This window comes from Passer montanus, unplaced genomic scaffold (genome assembly GCF_014805655.1).
Source record: "Passer montanus isolate IOZ18808 unplaced genomic scaffold, ASM1480565v1 scaffold107, whole genome shotgun sequence".
NCBI lineage: Eukaryota > Metazoa > Chordata > Aves > Passeriformes > Passeridae > Passer > Passer montanus.
In genome coordinates, this window is record NW_024357281.1 from 1,280,376 (window position 1) to 1,298,274 (window position 17,899).

The 17,899-nt window shown below is 36.8% G+C and overlaps 1 protein-coding gene across 5 annotated transcripts in view; it reads left to right on the plus strand.

Annotated features, from left to right (window-relative positions):
- The window catches only part of RELCH (RAB11 binding and LisH domain, coiled-coil and HEAT repeat containing), a 77,765-nt gene that overhangs the window by 36,834 nt on the left and 23,032 nt on the right, over window positions 1-17,899 (plus strand). For 4 of the 5 annotated variants that reach the window (XR_005628964.1, XM_039721709.1, XM_039721734.1 and 1 more), the window contains 7 exons: window positions 5,350-5,462; window positions 9,444-9,534; window positions 13,178-13,249; window positions 14,044-14,184; window positions 14,684-14,848; window positions 15,546-15,693; window positions 17,579-17,735. Coding sequence is in view for 4 of the 5 variants with exons in the window: in XM_039721709.1 (XP_039577643.1) it covers window positions 5,350-5,462; window positions 9,444-9,534; window positions 13,178-13,249; window positions 14,044-14,184; window positions 14,684-14,848; window positions 15,546-15,693; window positions 17,579-17,735 (887 nt within the window). In the remaining variant the exon portion in view is untranslated. Of the gene's footprint in view, window positions 1-2,713; window positions 2,853-5,349; window positions 5,463-9,443; window positions 9,535-13,177; window positions 13,250-14,043; window positions 14,185-14,683; window positions 14,849-15,545; window positions 15,694-17,578; window positions 17,736-17,899 lie in introns of those variants that run through there. The other variant, XM_039721725.1, reaches the window with a different exon arrangement.

Genomic DNA, 17,899 nt, shown 5'->3' on the forward strand with positions numbered 1-17,899 from the left:
TCATCATGGTTGGATATGGATAAAGGTACATAGACCTGAGTTGCTGGGCATGAAAATTGTCAGTTGTCAATATCTTCTAGATGACCACTTTAATTTCCCATTATAGGGGGAGAATAAAGAAATCTAAATGAACAATTACAATACTTTGTTACTCTGTAAAACTTAGAGTGCAGTAGGCTTCTATAGATTATGTTTCTAAAAAACAGGGGTAGTATTGACCACAGCGTGTTTGCTGGTCCTTTTCTAGTATACATGCAGCGCTGGTTTTGGCTTGCAGGTCTGTTTTGTCTCGGGGGGAAGGAGGGTGCACATGAGACCTAACCATTTTTTGAGTCCCTTAGTTCCCTTCTCCTCGACAGGAGGGCCTAGTGTAGTTTCCTTAGAGTAAAATAGCTCAGTCTCATAGAGTATCCTTTTCATCTCTAGTCTGAAAGCCCATGTCTTTCAACACTTTGTAAAGCTTGGACAGTTCATGGATGCAAGGAGTTAAATTTGATGTTTATGCAAGGAGTTTTATTTGATGTTAGCTTTTGTTGTATCATAAACTTTGGTATGTGTGTTTTCAAATAAACAGTAGATACAGACAAAGTACAAAGTTTTTTCACACCCACACCCTCTCATTGATTCTTATGTAAAAGCATCCCTTCGGGATCTCTGAGAGGCTTACTTTGGATCCTGGAATCATAGTCTCACCCTATGAGATGTAATTAGAGCTGTGATTTTAATATTGCTAAGATTAGTAGCACAAAGTTTTGAGTCATGCGTTAATCCTATGATTAAACGATTTTTCATTTTGAAACTAAAAGAATTAATTTGTAACTTTAAATACATTCTTGCCCAAGACAGTCCCTATCAGTGGCATGTTGGTACCTGCAGCTATTTCAGTTGCAGACAATAAGATTATTTCATTTTATTTACTTGTTGTCAGAGGCATTTACAGAATAATTTTAACACAGTATTAGTTCACAATATAAGCACTGACTATTAAAGAAGATTAAAAGGCACACACTAACAAAATTGATCATGTCATACTGATTTATATATTGTTGCCTGCAATATTTATACATTCATATTTGGAGTAATAAAAATATTATTATTTGAACCTACTGAAGTAACCAGTCTTGACACCTAACACTAATTAAATGTATTCTTTGAGATAATTATTTTGCTTATGAACACTCCAACAATAAGACAGTAATTAGTAAGAGCAGTAACATGCAGAAGACTTGTTGGAATGTTTAGCAAAACATTGTTATAACAATGGAAACAACACTGACAGAAAATTCCTTGCTACCTTCTGAGATGCTCAGTATATGATGCACTTTAAAAAACTCCAAAGTTTAATATTTTGTTGTAGTACTTTTAATATGTAGGAGTATAGTTTGCCTAGTATAGGAGTATAGTATGCCTACATGTAGGCATATAGTTCAGATGGTACTAATTACTATTAAAAAGCCATGTTCTTTTGACTATAATGAAGGGAGAGCTATTCCGTATGTCCATGTAAATGTTGCCTTTATTGATAACTTAATGCAAATAGTGAATCCCTTTCAAAGATAATGGAAGAAGTTGTTCTAAGTTAGGAAGTTGGATTAAGTAGATTAGTAGAGACACTATGGTGAGAAAAATGTGAGTTGTTCCTTGGAAAGACCTACATGGAGAGTTACACAGAAGTAGAGCAGAGGGAAGGTGGGCTGTTTCAGTTCTCCTGTGCAATGTGTTAGATCAGCCTCAGAGCATTGATTGTCTGTCACCTGGATGTAGATACAGACAAAGTTCTAGTTTTCTCTCACAGTAAGAGCAAAACACCTTCTTTCTCTCCATTCTGCATCTGGGTAGCTCACAGATATAAACTGCCTCAGATTGCAATTTGGCTTTTCAATAGTAGAGGTGGGACCTATGACACAATGTTTTATTGCATCGAGCTGCAAGTGCTGACAATGTTATGATGTCAGTATGCTTGGAATCTAAAGGGAAAACAGTATCAAAGCTCTGGAAGTCACTCTTCTTGCTATGGTCATGAGTCACTAATCACTCCTGTTGACTAACTCCGACACAAACTATTAAAACTCATGTTCTGAACTCAAAGGCACAAGAGAAAAGAAGGACTTGGAGATGAACAGAATGTTTAGGAAAGTTCCCAAATTAAATAGAGGGAGAGTTGTTGGGTTTTTTTGAAACTTAAGTTCTTGCTTTGTAACTGTCAGCACAAGTGGTATTCCTTCCCAAGGAATGCAGAGTGTTTCAAATAGCACTGGAAGTCCACTCCTTGATTATTAATTATTATATATAGTCTCCACAACCACATTTTGAACTTTTCTTTTTAATCTAAACAGCCACATATTAATCTTACCATGTTTTATTGGAAAATTGCTATTTTCTGTAGGTTCTCTGCTGGCTTAAATAATGAAAAATCTGAGATTTGTAAAACAAATCTACATCAAAGGCATGACCCTTAGCAACAGGAAGAAATGAGTTCAGACCTACCTGTAGGTTAGTTTTTGTTCTTAATGCTCTTGAATGTCCTGAGAAGAATCTGTCCCTTATAAGTCCTTGGGAGACTTCACTTGACCTGTTTCGTCCCTCTGTAGAGCAATTTTATTCTTCTGGTCCCACAGTTCCCTTTGCTTTCAGTTTTACCTTCCTGTCCCTGAGGGCTTTAGGGAGCACAGAAAACACTGTTTGAGACTTCTCACTGTTTCTCCACTCCCATTGATAGAAGGAACTGTAGAAGCCCTGATGCAGCGATGCAGAGAACACTCTCTTCTCCCATAGTATGCATGAGAGAATGTGACCCATGGACGAGAAAATACAGCTAATTCCGTCAGCTGTAATAACCAGCTTTCTGCAAGGTAAAGAACCAGCCTTGTATCTGCCCATGTCCATGCTTTTGGGTTACTCATTAGCCTTTCAGACTCAAGGCAGCAGTTTCTGACTGAATATTCTCAGGGGTTTTCCTTTCACACTCGGCTGAGAAAAGACAATATTAACTTCCTTAAATTCCATAAGAAGCTTAAAAAAACTTCACCTCATGGTGCTGCTTTAAAATCTAGCAGTAGTTCTGAGTAAACAGTTCAGATTTTTGAGTAGGTACTCAAACATACTAAGGAAGTGAAATCAATGGGTTGGTTTCAACAGATGAAACAAAAATCCCATAAATGTCCCATTTCATGGAGTATATTCTTTGTAAAGTTTTTCATAGGAGTATTTAAGAATACTTGCAAGAGCAGTTGAATAATGTGAATTTAGAGTAGATTTCAGAAAGTTAGATTTCACTAAAGTAACAGATGTTTAATTAGCTTTAAGTTTTTAAATGATCTTCATTCTTTATGGTAGTAATTATGTTCTCTATCTACAAAATGCAATCAGATTTCCTATTTAAAAGATTTTAGTTTTAATGTGTAAGTAGTGGTATTTAGAGTGGTGTTGAGGCAGGTATTCTTTTAGTAATATTCTTTCAAGTCTTTTTTGAACTACAGCAGCGTTTGCAGGACAGAAAATTCTATGCAGTCAAAAAAAATAACTTAAATATGTTAAACCCACTGACTTCTCATAACTTTAAGTGGACAAAAAAAAAAAGTAAACAAAAATAATGATACGTAACATGCAAATTAGAGAGGAAAAGAAGCTCTCAGCTGAACAAAGTTATTTAGCTCTTCATGCTATTTAATTTGTAAAGTTTCTTTAATGCAGGCCTTAATGGTTCACGTTAATGGCAGGCCCTAATAAGTTCATGTTATTTTGTGTTGTGCTATACTTATTAAAAACAATCCCAGCTACTCTTAAAAGTATTTAAGAAATGGAAATGTTCCAAGTATTCAATTCTATTTTTAATTTCTCCTTCTCTCCTTTTAGATTTTTTTAAGTGATAGGTAGGATATTTCCATGTTGTCTCCTCTGTCATGAATTCCCTAATCTGTGTCATAATTGAGTTAAATATTGCCAGTGTATCTTCCAGAGTCACAGACTGTTAAAATACAATTCAGGTTGTGTCTTGGTCATCTTTGGACATGGAAAATAGCACATCAAGTAGAATTCTTTAAAATGAAAAAAAAAAAAAAGCTTGTCAGGAGTTGACTAGTTTAGGCACCGCTCTAAAAGGGAGTCATGTTCTATGTTTAATATAAATAGAGCTCCTGCTGTTTAGGAAAATACATGTTGAGCAGTGAGGATGTTGTCAGTGGTGTTTCCACAAGTCCACAAGAACATCATGATTAGGCCTCTTAGAGTGTCTGCAAGAAGAAATTTGCACCTCCCTGCAAAGTCATTCTAAACAACCACAGATTTTTCCAGGTTTTGTATAATTTCTCCTCCTAACATTAGATGTGTTTCCCACTGTCACCTGCTTATTTGTCACAACTTAATAATTCACAAAAGTATTTCTGCTGAAAATTACTCCAAAGTACACAGCAGGTGTCCAAGGTAATCTCCAGATTACTTGCCCATGTTTTTTTCCAGATGCTGAAGTTTTTCTTGTTCTTTTTTTCCTGACCTCCCAATGTGATGTTTCTGTCCCTAAGATATTAAATCACTTAAAAACTGTCTGGCTTCCAAATTCAGTTGTAAAAGCTCACATCAACAAGGTCAAGGGAAGGGACTTCCAGACAATGTTTTAGAAACATTTGTTTCTTCTGGGAATGAATACCATGAACTTTGTAGGCATATTTAGAAAGAAGGAGGCTTTCACTATGAAGCCCTTTATATTTTCTCTCCATGTTTTACACAGTATTTTCTTTGTAATTTGTTCTTTTAAGGGTTTTTAATTGCTCCAAAAAGAAAATTCTGCTTCAGAGATTGCTTTTGTATGGAAAAAAAATCAGAACCTTTGCAAAAATCAGATCATTGTCAGTCAACACGAAATCTGTCTGCAGTCACCTTTACCAATGCATGTTTCTCAGTGTTTATTTTTTCAAACTTGTGCACAAAACTGTGTGGATGTTTAATTGGAAATTTTAATCTTTAACTTAGTGGCATTTTTTCATAGGAGCTTTATTCCATAGTTAACTGTGAAGCTTCAGTTCAGTAGGTAGTGAAAACAGTTGAAACCATGATTGTCCTCTAATTCGGGTTACAGGTGACCTGCATATGTTAATTGTCATCTTTGCAGAGCTTTTCATTTTATGTGCTGATTCTCCCCTGATTTTTCCTAGCAGGAAAATAACTCTAACTTTTGCAGACCTTCACTTTTCTCAAGTCACTTAATAAGACATCACGACTCCAAAGTCTCTTTTCTAACTGTTTTGATGTTATGTGATTTCAGATTTATCTTCTTAGTTTCTTTTGAGTAAATGAATTTATGCCCAAAGCAATTTTACTTTGTTTGGTTTTCCCCTACCCACAACTTTTTAGGAATTGATCCCACTCATACTGTGTACAGCCTGCCTCCATCCTGAACCCAAAGAGAGAGATCAGCTTCTGCACATACTGTTCAATTTGATCAAACGACCAGACGATGAGCAAAGGTGTGTTTGCACTTGTGTGATATGGGACAAGCAGGAACCTTTTTCTCTGTGCAAGCGGCGGAACTAGTAAAAATTGGATTTTATTGGGTGGTATTAAACAAGTTCTGTTTAAGCTGGTGTTTTGCTTATATAGTATTGACAAATTTATGCCAAGTTCAGGACTTTCCGTTTCCATGACCTGTACTTCCAGTTACTGAAATGTAAGAATGTGCTTGTAAGCTGCAGTGTAATTTCAGTTTCTTTTTCTGCATCAAGATGAATTTAAACTGTTTGTTAAAATGATATTTAACATCATTCTTAGCACTGATTGATGTCAAAATCAAAACAGCTTTTTTTTTTTTTTAAAACCTTAGTGATCTACTTGTTTGTTCAGATGACCACCCCATTTCTTTAGGGAAAATAGTGCTCTCTCTACCTATGACTCATTATTATGGTAGCAATAAAAAAAAATCAGAAGAACGTAGCAGTGATCTATGTCTGACAAGTGTTAAGGACTTGGTTTCATTTTGGTTAAGCTTCTGAAACAAATTACACCTTTTGTTCTATAAATTTAATTCTGTAGGGCTCAGGAAATCTGACTTTGTACTGATCTTGATGAGAATATCCTTAAGGTTGAAAGACAGTACCCAAGCTGGTATGGTTCCGTCTCTTAGCTGTGGAACAACTTCTCATGTTTGATCTGTAGCTCTTCCATTATTTTCATTAGAGATGTTTTGGAAAGCATCTGTATGTATTGTTGCTCTAGGCTGTCTTCAGACAAAATAGGCTTTGTGAAATAGGTGGAAAGCATTTCTTTTGGAGACTCTCCAACTTGAAGTGTTCAGGCATCTTTCTAAACCGTTCCCATGGTAAAATTTAGAGATTAGGTATAACTGAAAGCCATGGCTTTGGAGACAAAAAAAAAAAAGGCAAAAAAAAGCTTAAATAAACAAAAGCAACTTGTAGAATAGTGGCACCATGTAGATTGAAATTACAAAAAGATACAGTCTTGGTTCTACTTCAGAGTTATTAGAAAACTGCTTCTGAAATGTTTTGAATGTCCCAGTGGATTGAGAAGCTAAAATAATTTGTGGTTGAAGGGGAAGGAAATTGCATCTCACCTGGAGTCTCTTATGATTAATTTTTTACAGGATTGATGGCCTATCAAGTAGACTTTTCATATCCCCCTATAGATGCATTAGGTGTGTCTTTTCCAGCAGTTAAGAAAGAAGAAAAAGCTTCTTTTCCTTGAATTTTTTCAATTTTTGTTGCAAATTAGAGATTTATATATAAAAAATAACTTGTTTCCATGAGAAATCTGGGAAAAATAGTCTGCCATAAACTCTAGGACAAAGCATGCATATACATTTATACATTTGCATACATAGAAATAATAATTGCTTTTAAAGGTGCCATAACCTGATGGAAAACCAGTTAAGATTCCATGAAATAAAATAGATTCTGAGTAGTAATTAAATAGAACATACTTTTTCAGAATTTAACGGGGATTATATTTATAGATTTGTATGGAATTGTATTATGCATGCTTTGTTTTTATCTGAATACATTTAAATAATATCTTAGCAGCCTTATGCAATATGAAGTGAGCAGAGACATTCAGGTTTAGTCACCAGAAGATGATGTTCACTATCTCTTGTTACTTGTTTACCTTCTGCTGTACTGCACAGGCCTACTACATTGTACCTTGATGTAATAGCTGATTAGTTGACATTTCTAATTTGCTAAATGCGAGAGACTGAAATGTGACATTGCATTTCTAAGAATGAAATTTAAAAGAAGTATTTTGTTTTAAAATGTCAAATATCGGAAGTATGTTGACAATTATGCAGAAAGCCTGGATTATACCTCTTGCCCATGGGAGCTGCATTTTGGTGCTCAGCATATTTCTGTAGTCTTTACACTTACATGATATGTAACAAGGCCACTTGTATCCTTATGGCTTTGCTCATTAGTGTCCTATTCAACTTTTTAAAATGCCTATCAAATTCAATTCTGCAAAGGAGCAAAAATATGTTCACATAACCTCCTTTTTGTACAACTATGTTAGTTTTGAAGGCTAGGAGTCATGAAGAAGTGAGATTAATGTTTGGCTCTAATAGGACTAAGATTAAAACATTGCTTCAGTCACCTCTTATTCAGATCCTTACAACTTTCCTTTCCCTGAAATGCTGACTGTTATCATATGCTGTTAAAATGGTTGCAGTAAAATATTTAAAACCTTATTTTAAAATGTTTTTTAAATGTCTTCAAATTCTCATATTGGTAAGCAGGGCAAAAAGAAATCTGACTTAATTTTGAGATTTCATGGAACTTTTTGAGAAAGGTTTGATTTAAGAAAAAGTATTTTATCCCATTTATAATGCAGAAAAATTCAAGTGATTACTGTGTTCTGCTATTTCCTAATGTCTTAAAAATATATATTTTCTTCCCAGTTCTGTGATTAGGTACAATGTATAGAACCAAAGACAGTAATTCAAATGTCTATTTTGTTTGCAGTGAAACTGAGAATCACCAGGCTTTTGTCTCCATATTGCTATCAGCTGTTGATTTCTTGAGTCTTATCTAATAATTTTTGTTTTCTCCCTACTTTTTACCTTAATCAAAGGCCTAGTTCTCTGAATGTGGTAGAGAGGTAAAAAACCCAAACACACAACACAGAAGAGCTTGCTCTGATTGTTGGCATAAAGAATGCTGGGATTTAAAAGAAAACTTTTTTGATAGGATCTTTCTCCTAAAAAATTCTTAAAGTGAATGAGTCTTTTTTTGATGGAGTATGTTCTCTAAGGGGTTAAAAGACAACCAGCAAAATCTCTGCCTTTCAACCTTAAGGGGATGCTATTGGTACAGAAAATATTATGAGTCTAGACATAACACTAAAATGGTAACAAATTAATTCTGGCTTACATTTCACAGAGGAATAATAATAAACTGAGTGGTGTTCTGATCTTACTGAGGAGGTGATAAAGTTGAGTCTCATGTCCACACATTATCATTTGAAACTGGGTGTTTAATAATTCATGTAGGCTTTAAAGGTAAATAGAATTGGTGAATTGCATGCAAAGTTGGTACTATTCCAATCCTATCAACAGGAAAAATAGAAGTAAAAACATCTTAACAAGATAGACACTCATTAAATAAAATACCACAAATGACAATTTAGTACAGTCTTACTGAAATTTTGTGTATACCTCTGTGCCTATAAAACTGATGGAACAATTGCAATTTCTTGCAAATTTAATGAAAGGTGAAAAAGTATAAGAATATGAATACGAATAACGGGTATCATAGATCCTACTGGTTGATTGATTACTTGCTTTGATTTTTTAGTGGGCTTTACAAGATTTCTCACACGAGCAAAGTTCAGTATTTTGTGAGAGATGACAGTAACTTGCATGTCAGAATGTTGCAAAACTATGTCATAAAAGAAATAAGCTGCTTGCTTCGAAGGAAGTCCAGTTTAGAAGCATCTCAAGTGCTTCTAAATAAAATCAATCGACTTCAGTGAAATCCTGATGATATGATAGTATTAGTTATCTGCATGATAGTATTCAGTACTTTTACTGCATGATAGTATTCAGTACTAAGAATTAAATGAGAGATTTAGTCAGAGACTCCCAGTTTCAGACTTGAGAAAGTCAGAAATACCCAAGTCAGAGATTCTCGGACTGGTTTATGGAGTTGAGGATCTGCAAGATTTTGGAAAAGGCGTTCTGAATATAAAACCAAGTAAAATCATAGAGTAGTTTGGGTTGGAAGGGATGTTTGAAGATCATGTAAGCAAATCCCCATCCTGCAAAGAGCAGGGATATTAGTGACTTTCAATTTAATATTTAGTGTTTAAATCATTGTGGATGGTGTGAAATCTTGACTGCAGACAACTACCTATTGCCTGTCAGCATGCACTTTTCCTAACTTAAGGAATGTATATTATATATTATAAAACTTTATAAACAGGTTAAAGCTTTAAATATATCTTTTCAGACAGATGATACTGACTGGGTGCGTGGCATTTGCCCGACATGTTGGACCAACACGTGTAGAAGCTGAACTTTTACCACAGTGTTGGGAGCAGGTAACTGATTAGTGTTTGCTTTATGCTCCAAAATCAGTTAAAACTTCATAAATTTGAGTTTTACTTGTTCGAGGGGGAGGTTTTGGGTTTGGTTTTCAGAAAGATATTTGGATGTTCTTTGTTCTCATCATATATATTTTTATCTAACATTAAAAACACCTCAGAAGCAGAAAGCGTATTAAAGACCATCTGGAGAGATTTTAGTTAGCTGCTTGTACTTGAATAAGCTTGTTATATTGAAGTGTAGATAAGCACAGGTTCATCATCAGTGTCGTGTAACATATTGCTAGATAGGTACCTTTATAATTTTTACTCTGCCTTCCAGCCTGTTGGAAATCCATTTTCATTCAAATATTTTATTTGCTGATTTTTTTTAATGTTATATTAAGTCCCTGGAGCAGTGTCCACACCAGCTAGTTTAAATTCTTAAACAGAAAATCAAAGACCAAAGTACTCATAAGCAAGTCTCTCATAGTGATCTTTTTTTACAGATACTCCAAATTAATAGAAATAACTGAACAACCAAATGGAAATGTTTTTTACTGTTTCGTCTGAGGCATAGAACCAGAATAACATGAGCTCAGGTGAAAATCTGTTGTATTTTCCTACCACATTGAAGGAAAGGGAGTTCATCATTGCCTGAAAAGACAATGAATAACTAAGCCATGACGGAGTGGCAATGCCTGCTTTGATGGCAGAGTTGTTCTGGTCTGGTAGTTTTCTACTGTTCCTTGCATAACACAGCAATCTGTGTTTCCCAATACAGTCTAAGCTTTAATAGCCTTAATGTTTTCTGACAGTAGAAGTATGAATTATGTGCAGCGTTTGTGCTTGTTGTGAATGACTGATGTATCTGGTGATTAAGTGAAGGTCTCATGACAGTAGTAGTTTGAAAGGAGCCATACAAAGACTTCTGTATTTTTGCCTAATTTTGTAATCAACATTTTCTTTTCTTAGTCCTCATAAAATTTAAACTGTGCTTGAAAAGAACTATCTCACCTCAGTAAGAGCACATTTTTTTCATCCACTTCTTGCTAATTGCTGATGCAAAAGAGAAATGAGTCCAACTGTACAAGTACAGCATATCAGACTGCCAAGTCATATGGCATAGAGCACTTACCTAATGCAGTTTGCCAGACTTTGTTTGGCAGTACTGGAACCAGGTCATTATTTTCTCCACTGAAATACCAGCTGAATCTTATTATCACAAGTCTTGAATTTGTAGAAGGAACTCTAGTATAGACATAATTTTCTACTTTTTGCAGTAGGTGTATAAATCATGAAAAGGATTCATGCTCTTCATCTCCAACCAAAATATGTTTACAGATGCAAAGGACTGGGCCCTCAGGAAATTCATCCTTTTCATTGATACATTGTGGAGCTCAAATACATTGTGGAGCTCAGTTATCAGTCTACCTGCTCTTTAGCAGTTAAAATTTGGTAATTGACTCAGTTTAGTTGAAGGCTCTATGAATGCTAAAAAGGTCACTCAAAACTAGTGCCCAGTTGTTGGCTTCCAAATTTGGAATACTGCTTACTAAAGGCAAAAGGAAAATAAATCAAAATAAATATTTTAGTTACATTTCGTTTCCAAAGGCTACTCATCTTCTGTGAACACAAACCTAAGAGAAATTTCAGTCTTTTTTCCTCCAGTATGTCTTTGCAATATCAGAGGTGATATTTATATTGCCATGCCAGACCACCTAAAACCAGCTGAAACTAGTCATTGCTGTTTCCCACAGGTAGGCAGAGCTCCAGAAGATGATGTGTGTCTCTGCTCCCAGTGGGGAATTTGCATTTGAAAAGATGGCACATAAGTAAAAGATTTTACAGAATAATAAAGAAGTTAGGGTTGGAAGGGACCCTAAAGACCATTAGCTCCAAGCCCCATCCAGCCTGGCCTTGAAAACTTCCTGGGATGGGCATCCACAGCTTCTCTGGGCAGCTTGTTCCAGTGCCTCACCACCTTCACAGCCTAGTAGGTTTTAAAGCAGCCTCTTACTTGTCCATAATATTTTTCATCTATGAAATCTCCATACTTCCAAAAATTATTGCAGGTGCTCTACTGGTGAATGAATGCAAAATAATGATAGACACACTCAAAGAACATTCTCATGCTTGAGACTTCAGTTTAGTGCTGAAGCTGTTAAGTCTCTTTGAAATACCTTTTCCACACTTGATTCTTGAGAGAGTTCTCAGTAATTTCATACCAGAGCAGTCAGAGTCAGGCATCATTGTTGAGTGTGCTGAGCCAGTCATCTCAGAAAGTTATCAGGTTGGTTGTGCCATTTTTTTCCATGTAAATATATGGTGGCTATTTCCAGACACCTTCTTGTCCTTCAGATGTTTGGAAATGCTTTCTAAGGCAGATTGCTCCAACAGCTTCCCAGGAGCTGATGTGAGGCAGACTGGCCTGTGTTTTACTGGGTTCTCTGTCTTACCCTTCCTGGAGGTAGCAGTGACATTTGCTTTCTTCCAGTCCTCAGGAACTTCCCCCATTGCCACAACATTTTGTTAATTGTCAGCAGTGTTCTTTGAATGCCATCAGCCAGATCCCTGAGCACCCATTGGTACATCCCCATCAGGGCCCACAGACTAGTCTATGTGCAATTTCTTCAGATATTTCCTGGCCTGCTAGTTTCTGCCCAAGGTACTCCTGGTGCCAGAATTTGGCATGGATTTTAGGGACCTCAAAGTACTGAAGGCAAGGCTTTGAAGATAGAGACAAAGAAGGCAGTGAGTACTTCGGTCTTTTTTCATGGTGAGATGGCTGCCTCACCAAGGCTATATACTACATAGCAAGAAAGAAACAATTGCACCAAATGCTGCATATCCTATTTTATCTGACAACATCAAAAAATTCACATTTTACTCTCAGCATGGTACCATAGAAGTTTTTATTCACAAAGAATTGAAACACTTCATTGTTTCATTGTACAACCATTACACAGACCACTAAGTCTGGCTCCACCAGAATGCACACTTGATTCTGAAGTGTCAATAATAAATAATAAATTTGTAAGGTAGAATTTTCAAGTAATTTTTGAGTAGAAAGGGGAAATACCACAGGATCAAGAGGTTCTTGGTAATATTAATTGTTTTTAGAGGTGTGGCATTTATGCTGGAGAGCAGAACTTGAATAGAATGCAAATGTGTGTGTCTTCTTTGGACTGATTGCTCAGCAAGACCTGTGCAGCTCTGCTACACTGCTTGGCTCAGAGCACTAGAGGGCACTTGTGCAGCTCCTGGAGGAACAGTGCTCCTGAAAGGCTTCATAAGACAAAGTATTTCATATCATGCCAGTTCAGGAGTTATGCAGATTCTTTAGAGTACAGCAGCCCATCCGCTGCTTTCCTTTTTATTCCGTATATGTACATGCTTTTCATAAACATATGTGCTTCTCTGACTCTTTCCCTACTATAAGCTATGTCTTAGAGGACAACTGCCTCATTTTTATGCCTCAGTGCAAGAATTTGAGGCTGCTTAGTACCCAGGTGCAACTTCTGTGAGCTCAATCAGTGTTTATTGAAGAGGTGCAGACATACCCCTCTAACAGGGTGTGCACCCCTCTGCAGTTCATTCTGACCACATTTTGGATGCTGGTTACTGCAAAGCAAATAGTCCATCTGTTTCTCTTTACCAGATCAACCACAAGTACCCAGAGCGACGGCTACTGGTAGCAGAATCCTGTGGAGCTCTAGCACCTTACCTTCCAGTAAGTATTAATAGACTCCAAATACCTGCTAGGGAAAGCAAGGGAAAAATCTGATGCATGATGTAAGCATCCTGTATCATTTTAAATACTACTAAGTGTGTATGTTATGCATAGACAGTCACATTGTCTTCTACTCTATCACACATGAGATTCATAAGTCACTTTAAGAAGGAGAGAGTTTGTTATGAAGAAATACAGGTTAATCTAGCTATAAAATATTTCTAAAAACAATCTGAATATTCATGTCAGTAAAAATGAGGCAAAGAGATAGTTAGGACCAATTAAGGAAACAATCTATGAAAAAGGAATTGGCACCCAACTGTAGTGTAGTTCTTCAGACACTGTGGAATGTTACATCAAGAGTGCTGCCAGTTAGAAGAAGCAGTGAAATAATGTCAGTGGTAAACTAGAATTTGAAGCTTCAGAGAAAGGGTGGGGGAAAATTTTTAAATTAAAACCCAATTTCTCCAATTTAGCAATATAGTGATTACTTAAAGTCTAGGCCTATAATAGTTTTGCTGCTGTTAGTTATTTTTGGTTCCATGTGAATGAAAGGACCTTAGTTCTGTGCTTAGTAGGACAAAAGTCTCTCTAATGAAGCTACTGACATTTTATATTCATTCATCTTCTATTGTGAAAGCTGAACATGTAATATTCATAAAGGATTTTATGGTTGGAGGAAGGAATTTTCTTTGTGAGCACTAATGGAAGTGGAAACTTTTTATTATAGGTGCTACAAACCCGCATTTCTTGTTTCATTGGCTTTAACAAATGTGTTTCTCATTTACAAACAGAAAGAAATTCGTAGTTCATTAGTACTTTCCATGCTGCAACAAATGCTAATGGAAGATAAGGCAGATCTGGTACGAGAAGCTGTGATCAAAAGCCTTGGCATCATTATGGGCTATATTGATGATCCAGATAAATATCAGCAGGTATCATTTGGTTTGGGTTCTGTATGTATAAAATGCTTTCTATAGATATTTCATAAATAATGAATGAGGTTGTATAATAATAGAGGGTTGTTTAAATTCTTGCATTTTTATTAATTCTTTCGAGATACTTTTAAAAATTCATTATTTATATGTATGTTGATTTTACTATATCACCAAGACAAAATAGAAAAACTACAAGTAGCCTTCGAATTTCAGGTGTAAGCCTTATACAGAAGCTGCTGTAATAGTTCATTATCTGCCTTTAAGAGCATACCACTTCACTGCCCATCTGATATTATTAGCCAGTTTGTCATGATCCCTTACTAGCACAGATTCGTTTGCTACAACAGAGCCTACCTATAGTTCATCTTAGTGCTGCCCAGTAGTGTTTCACATAAGTGAAAATAAAGAACTTTTCTCTTTGAGTTTTTGAAGGCAGAGTGGTAAAATGTGTATCAATTTTTGGGACATCATTGCATTCTTTACTGTCTTTTATCAGGGTTTTGAACTGCTGCTTTCAGCTTTAGGAGACCCTTCAGAACGTGTGGTTAGTGCAACACATCAGGTATTTTTACCTGCTTATGCTGCCTGGACAACAGAACTGGGAAATTTACAGTTCCATCTTATACCTACACTGCTTAATAAAATTGAAAAATTGCTCAGGGTATGTACTCAGCTGTTTCTACACTGGAGAATTTTCTTTATGTTCTTCACTTGTACTTTGGAAGAAGGGGAAATAAAAAAAAACCAAGAAAAAACACCAAACTTCCCCCAAACTAAACATACTCTTCTTTAATACTGTTCTGTTTTATAACCTAATAGCATTGCCCCATGTCTAAATTGTGTGGAATTTGGTAAACTGCAGTTTTTATTAAATAAGCAAGAAAAGTAGATTTGAACGGTTAAGTTAGGCCATTTCCAGTCATGATCCAGTTTGCACATTTCATTTGATAGATATCTCAGAGGTTCTGGAAAAATTGTGTGCCTCATAACTATCTAACACAATGAAAGAAATGCTTGCATTCAGAGTACAGATGACTTGTTTATTCGGTTTAGATGGCTTCGTCTCTGAGGCAAAGGATCCACATTTCCAAAATGTGCTGAAAAATGTTCTTTCAAAATATCAGTCTGTTCATAAGTATGAGCTGCTAAATGCCAAAGGCTATATTGCCTGAATCTTTTGAGTTAGAGGTGACCTAAGAGTGGCAAAATATGCTTATGATTAGGCTAAATTGCTTTATAATTAGTGTGTCTGCGTAGAAACTCATTGCAGATGTGTTGATGCCTTGCCAGGGAATACATGCCTAAGGAGCAGATCTTCCAAACTGAAAACTTCCAAGTTAATGTCCTGTTTGTTTCAGGAAGGAGAACATGGCTTGGATGAACATAAGCTCCACATGTATCTGTCTGCCCTGCAGTCATTGATTCCTTCACTGTTTGCACTGGTGCTACAGAATGCACCTTTTACAAGCAAGGCTAAACTTCAGGGAGAAGTACCACAAATAGAAGGTAAATTATTCATTTCTGTTACGTCAATTTTTTTTATATTTGTCTGCCTCAGTAAATTCTTAAGTAATCCTTCCCTTTTTCACCTCTTGCTATGCTTGAAATACCTGATTATCACAAAAAAACTTTCATCTATTTTTCTCTACTTCTTTTAAGAAGCTTTTAGAAAGCAAAGCAATTTTTAATTCTACTTCCTAAAGGTTTCTAAAGAACTGATTTCCATTAATAGCCAATAATAGCTCAGAAAGGCTGGTCTCAGATTCAGTTAATCCTTACAAATTTATGGAGTGGGGAAAAACACAGCATAATGCAGCAGCATCACCATCTGTTATTTATCTGTGTAATATCCTAGAAGATCATCCCGTTCCTGGAAGTGTTCAAGGGCCAGATTGAGTGGAGCTTTGAGCAACCTGGTCTGGTGGAAGGTGTCCTGCCATGGTTGTAGGGTTGGAACTACGTGATCTTTAAGGTGCCTTCCAACCCAAACCATTCTATGACTGAATGGCCTCATGGTGAAGTTGTCCTTAGATCAGCAAACCTAGCCTGTGGAGTGTTTTCTACTGTTGCAAATATTTTAAAGAGGTTATTGGTAGCACCTGCCCATGCTGATAATAGTGCTGTGTGTGAAGATGCAAAGGAAGGGTAACAAAGGAGAATTTGGAAAATAGCTAGTGGTACATTACTGTCTGATACTCCTTTGAAAATGGATGCCATGGTAAGGCTCATATATCTGACTTGGGTAACTTGAAGATGAGCACTTTCTCACTGAGTGGTTACTATTTAAATAACAAATTCAAAAATTTCAGGTTTCAGCCTAGTCTTCTCCAGGTTGAACAAGCACAGCTCTGTCAGCCTTTTTGCATAGGAAAGGTGCTCTATCTTTTTGTTCAGGCTTTTGTAGCCCTCCTTGGAACTTGCTCCAGCAGGTCCATGTCTTTCCTGTGATGGGGACCCCAGAGCTGAATGCAACACTCCAGGTGGAGTCTCATGAGAGAGAAGTTAAGGGCTAGGATCACCTTCCTCATCTTGCTGGCCATGCTGCTTTGGATACAGACCGGGATAGTGTTGGTTTTCTAGTCTGGGTCATGTCCAGTTTTATCATTCACCAGCACACCCAAGTCTGCTCTCAATCCCTTCATACACCCAGCCTGCATTGCCTTTACCCACGTGCAGCACCTTGCACTTGGCCTTGTTGAGCCTCATGAGATTCCCATGAGCCCATTTCTCAAGCTTGTCCAGTCCCTCTGGATGGTGTCCTGTCCCTTAGGTGTGTCACTGCACCACTAGCTTGGTGTCATCTGCAAACTTGCCAAAGGTGCACTCGATCCCTTTGTCTGTCATTAGTGAAGAGAGTGAACACTACTGCTCCCAGTATGGACCCTTGAGAGGCACAACTTGTCACTGATGTCCATCTGGACATTAAGGCATTGACCCCCTGTCCTCAAGGTGTGAGCATCCAGTCAATTCCTCATTCACTGAATAGCTGATCCATCAAATTCATATTTATCCAGCTTAGAGAGGATGTTTTGGGAGACTGTCAGAGGCCTTAAAACAATGCAGATAGGTGACATCTGTAGCTCTTCCCTGTTCACAGATGTAGTCACTCCATCACAGGGGGCCACTAGGTTGGTCAGGCAGGGTTTGACCTTGGTCAATCTGTGCTGGCAATAATAATAACATAATCTCCCTGTATTTTCTCTTTTTAACTGAGCGTTACATAATCTCTTCAGAGATTATTTTAACTCAATGATTTTTAAAAAGCAAATTGATAAACCTACAGAGAAGGCACTTAATGAGTTTCACAGTTTCTTATCTGTTGTTTCTGACATCACCTCCATAGTATTTTCATCTTCTTTCATCCGTGGCTGCTTGTTCTCTGCTGTTACAGTCACTAGGTTTCCCCGACCCGTGTCGCCTCTTCAGGACGTCGCCGTCATCATTGGAAGCCGCGAGCAGCTGGCGGTGCTGTTGCAGCTGTACGATCATCAGCTGGAACATGAGGGCACCACAGGCTGGGAGACTCTGCTCTGGGTGGTCAATCAGCTGTGAGTTCATTTGTGTCTTAGGATACCTAATTTTAAAACGTGTCAAATTTAATAGATCTTAAGCATGGTCAGGTTTAACAATTACTGAATATAAGAATGCTAAGAACAATTGCATTTGAGAATTACTAAAGAGGAAAACTTAATTTATTTTAGGCAGTTTTATT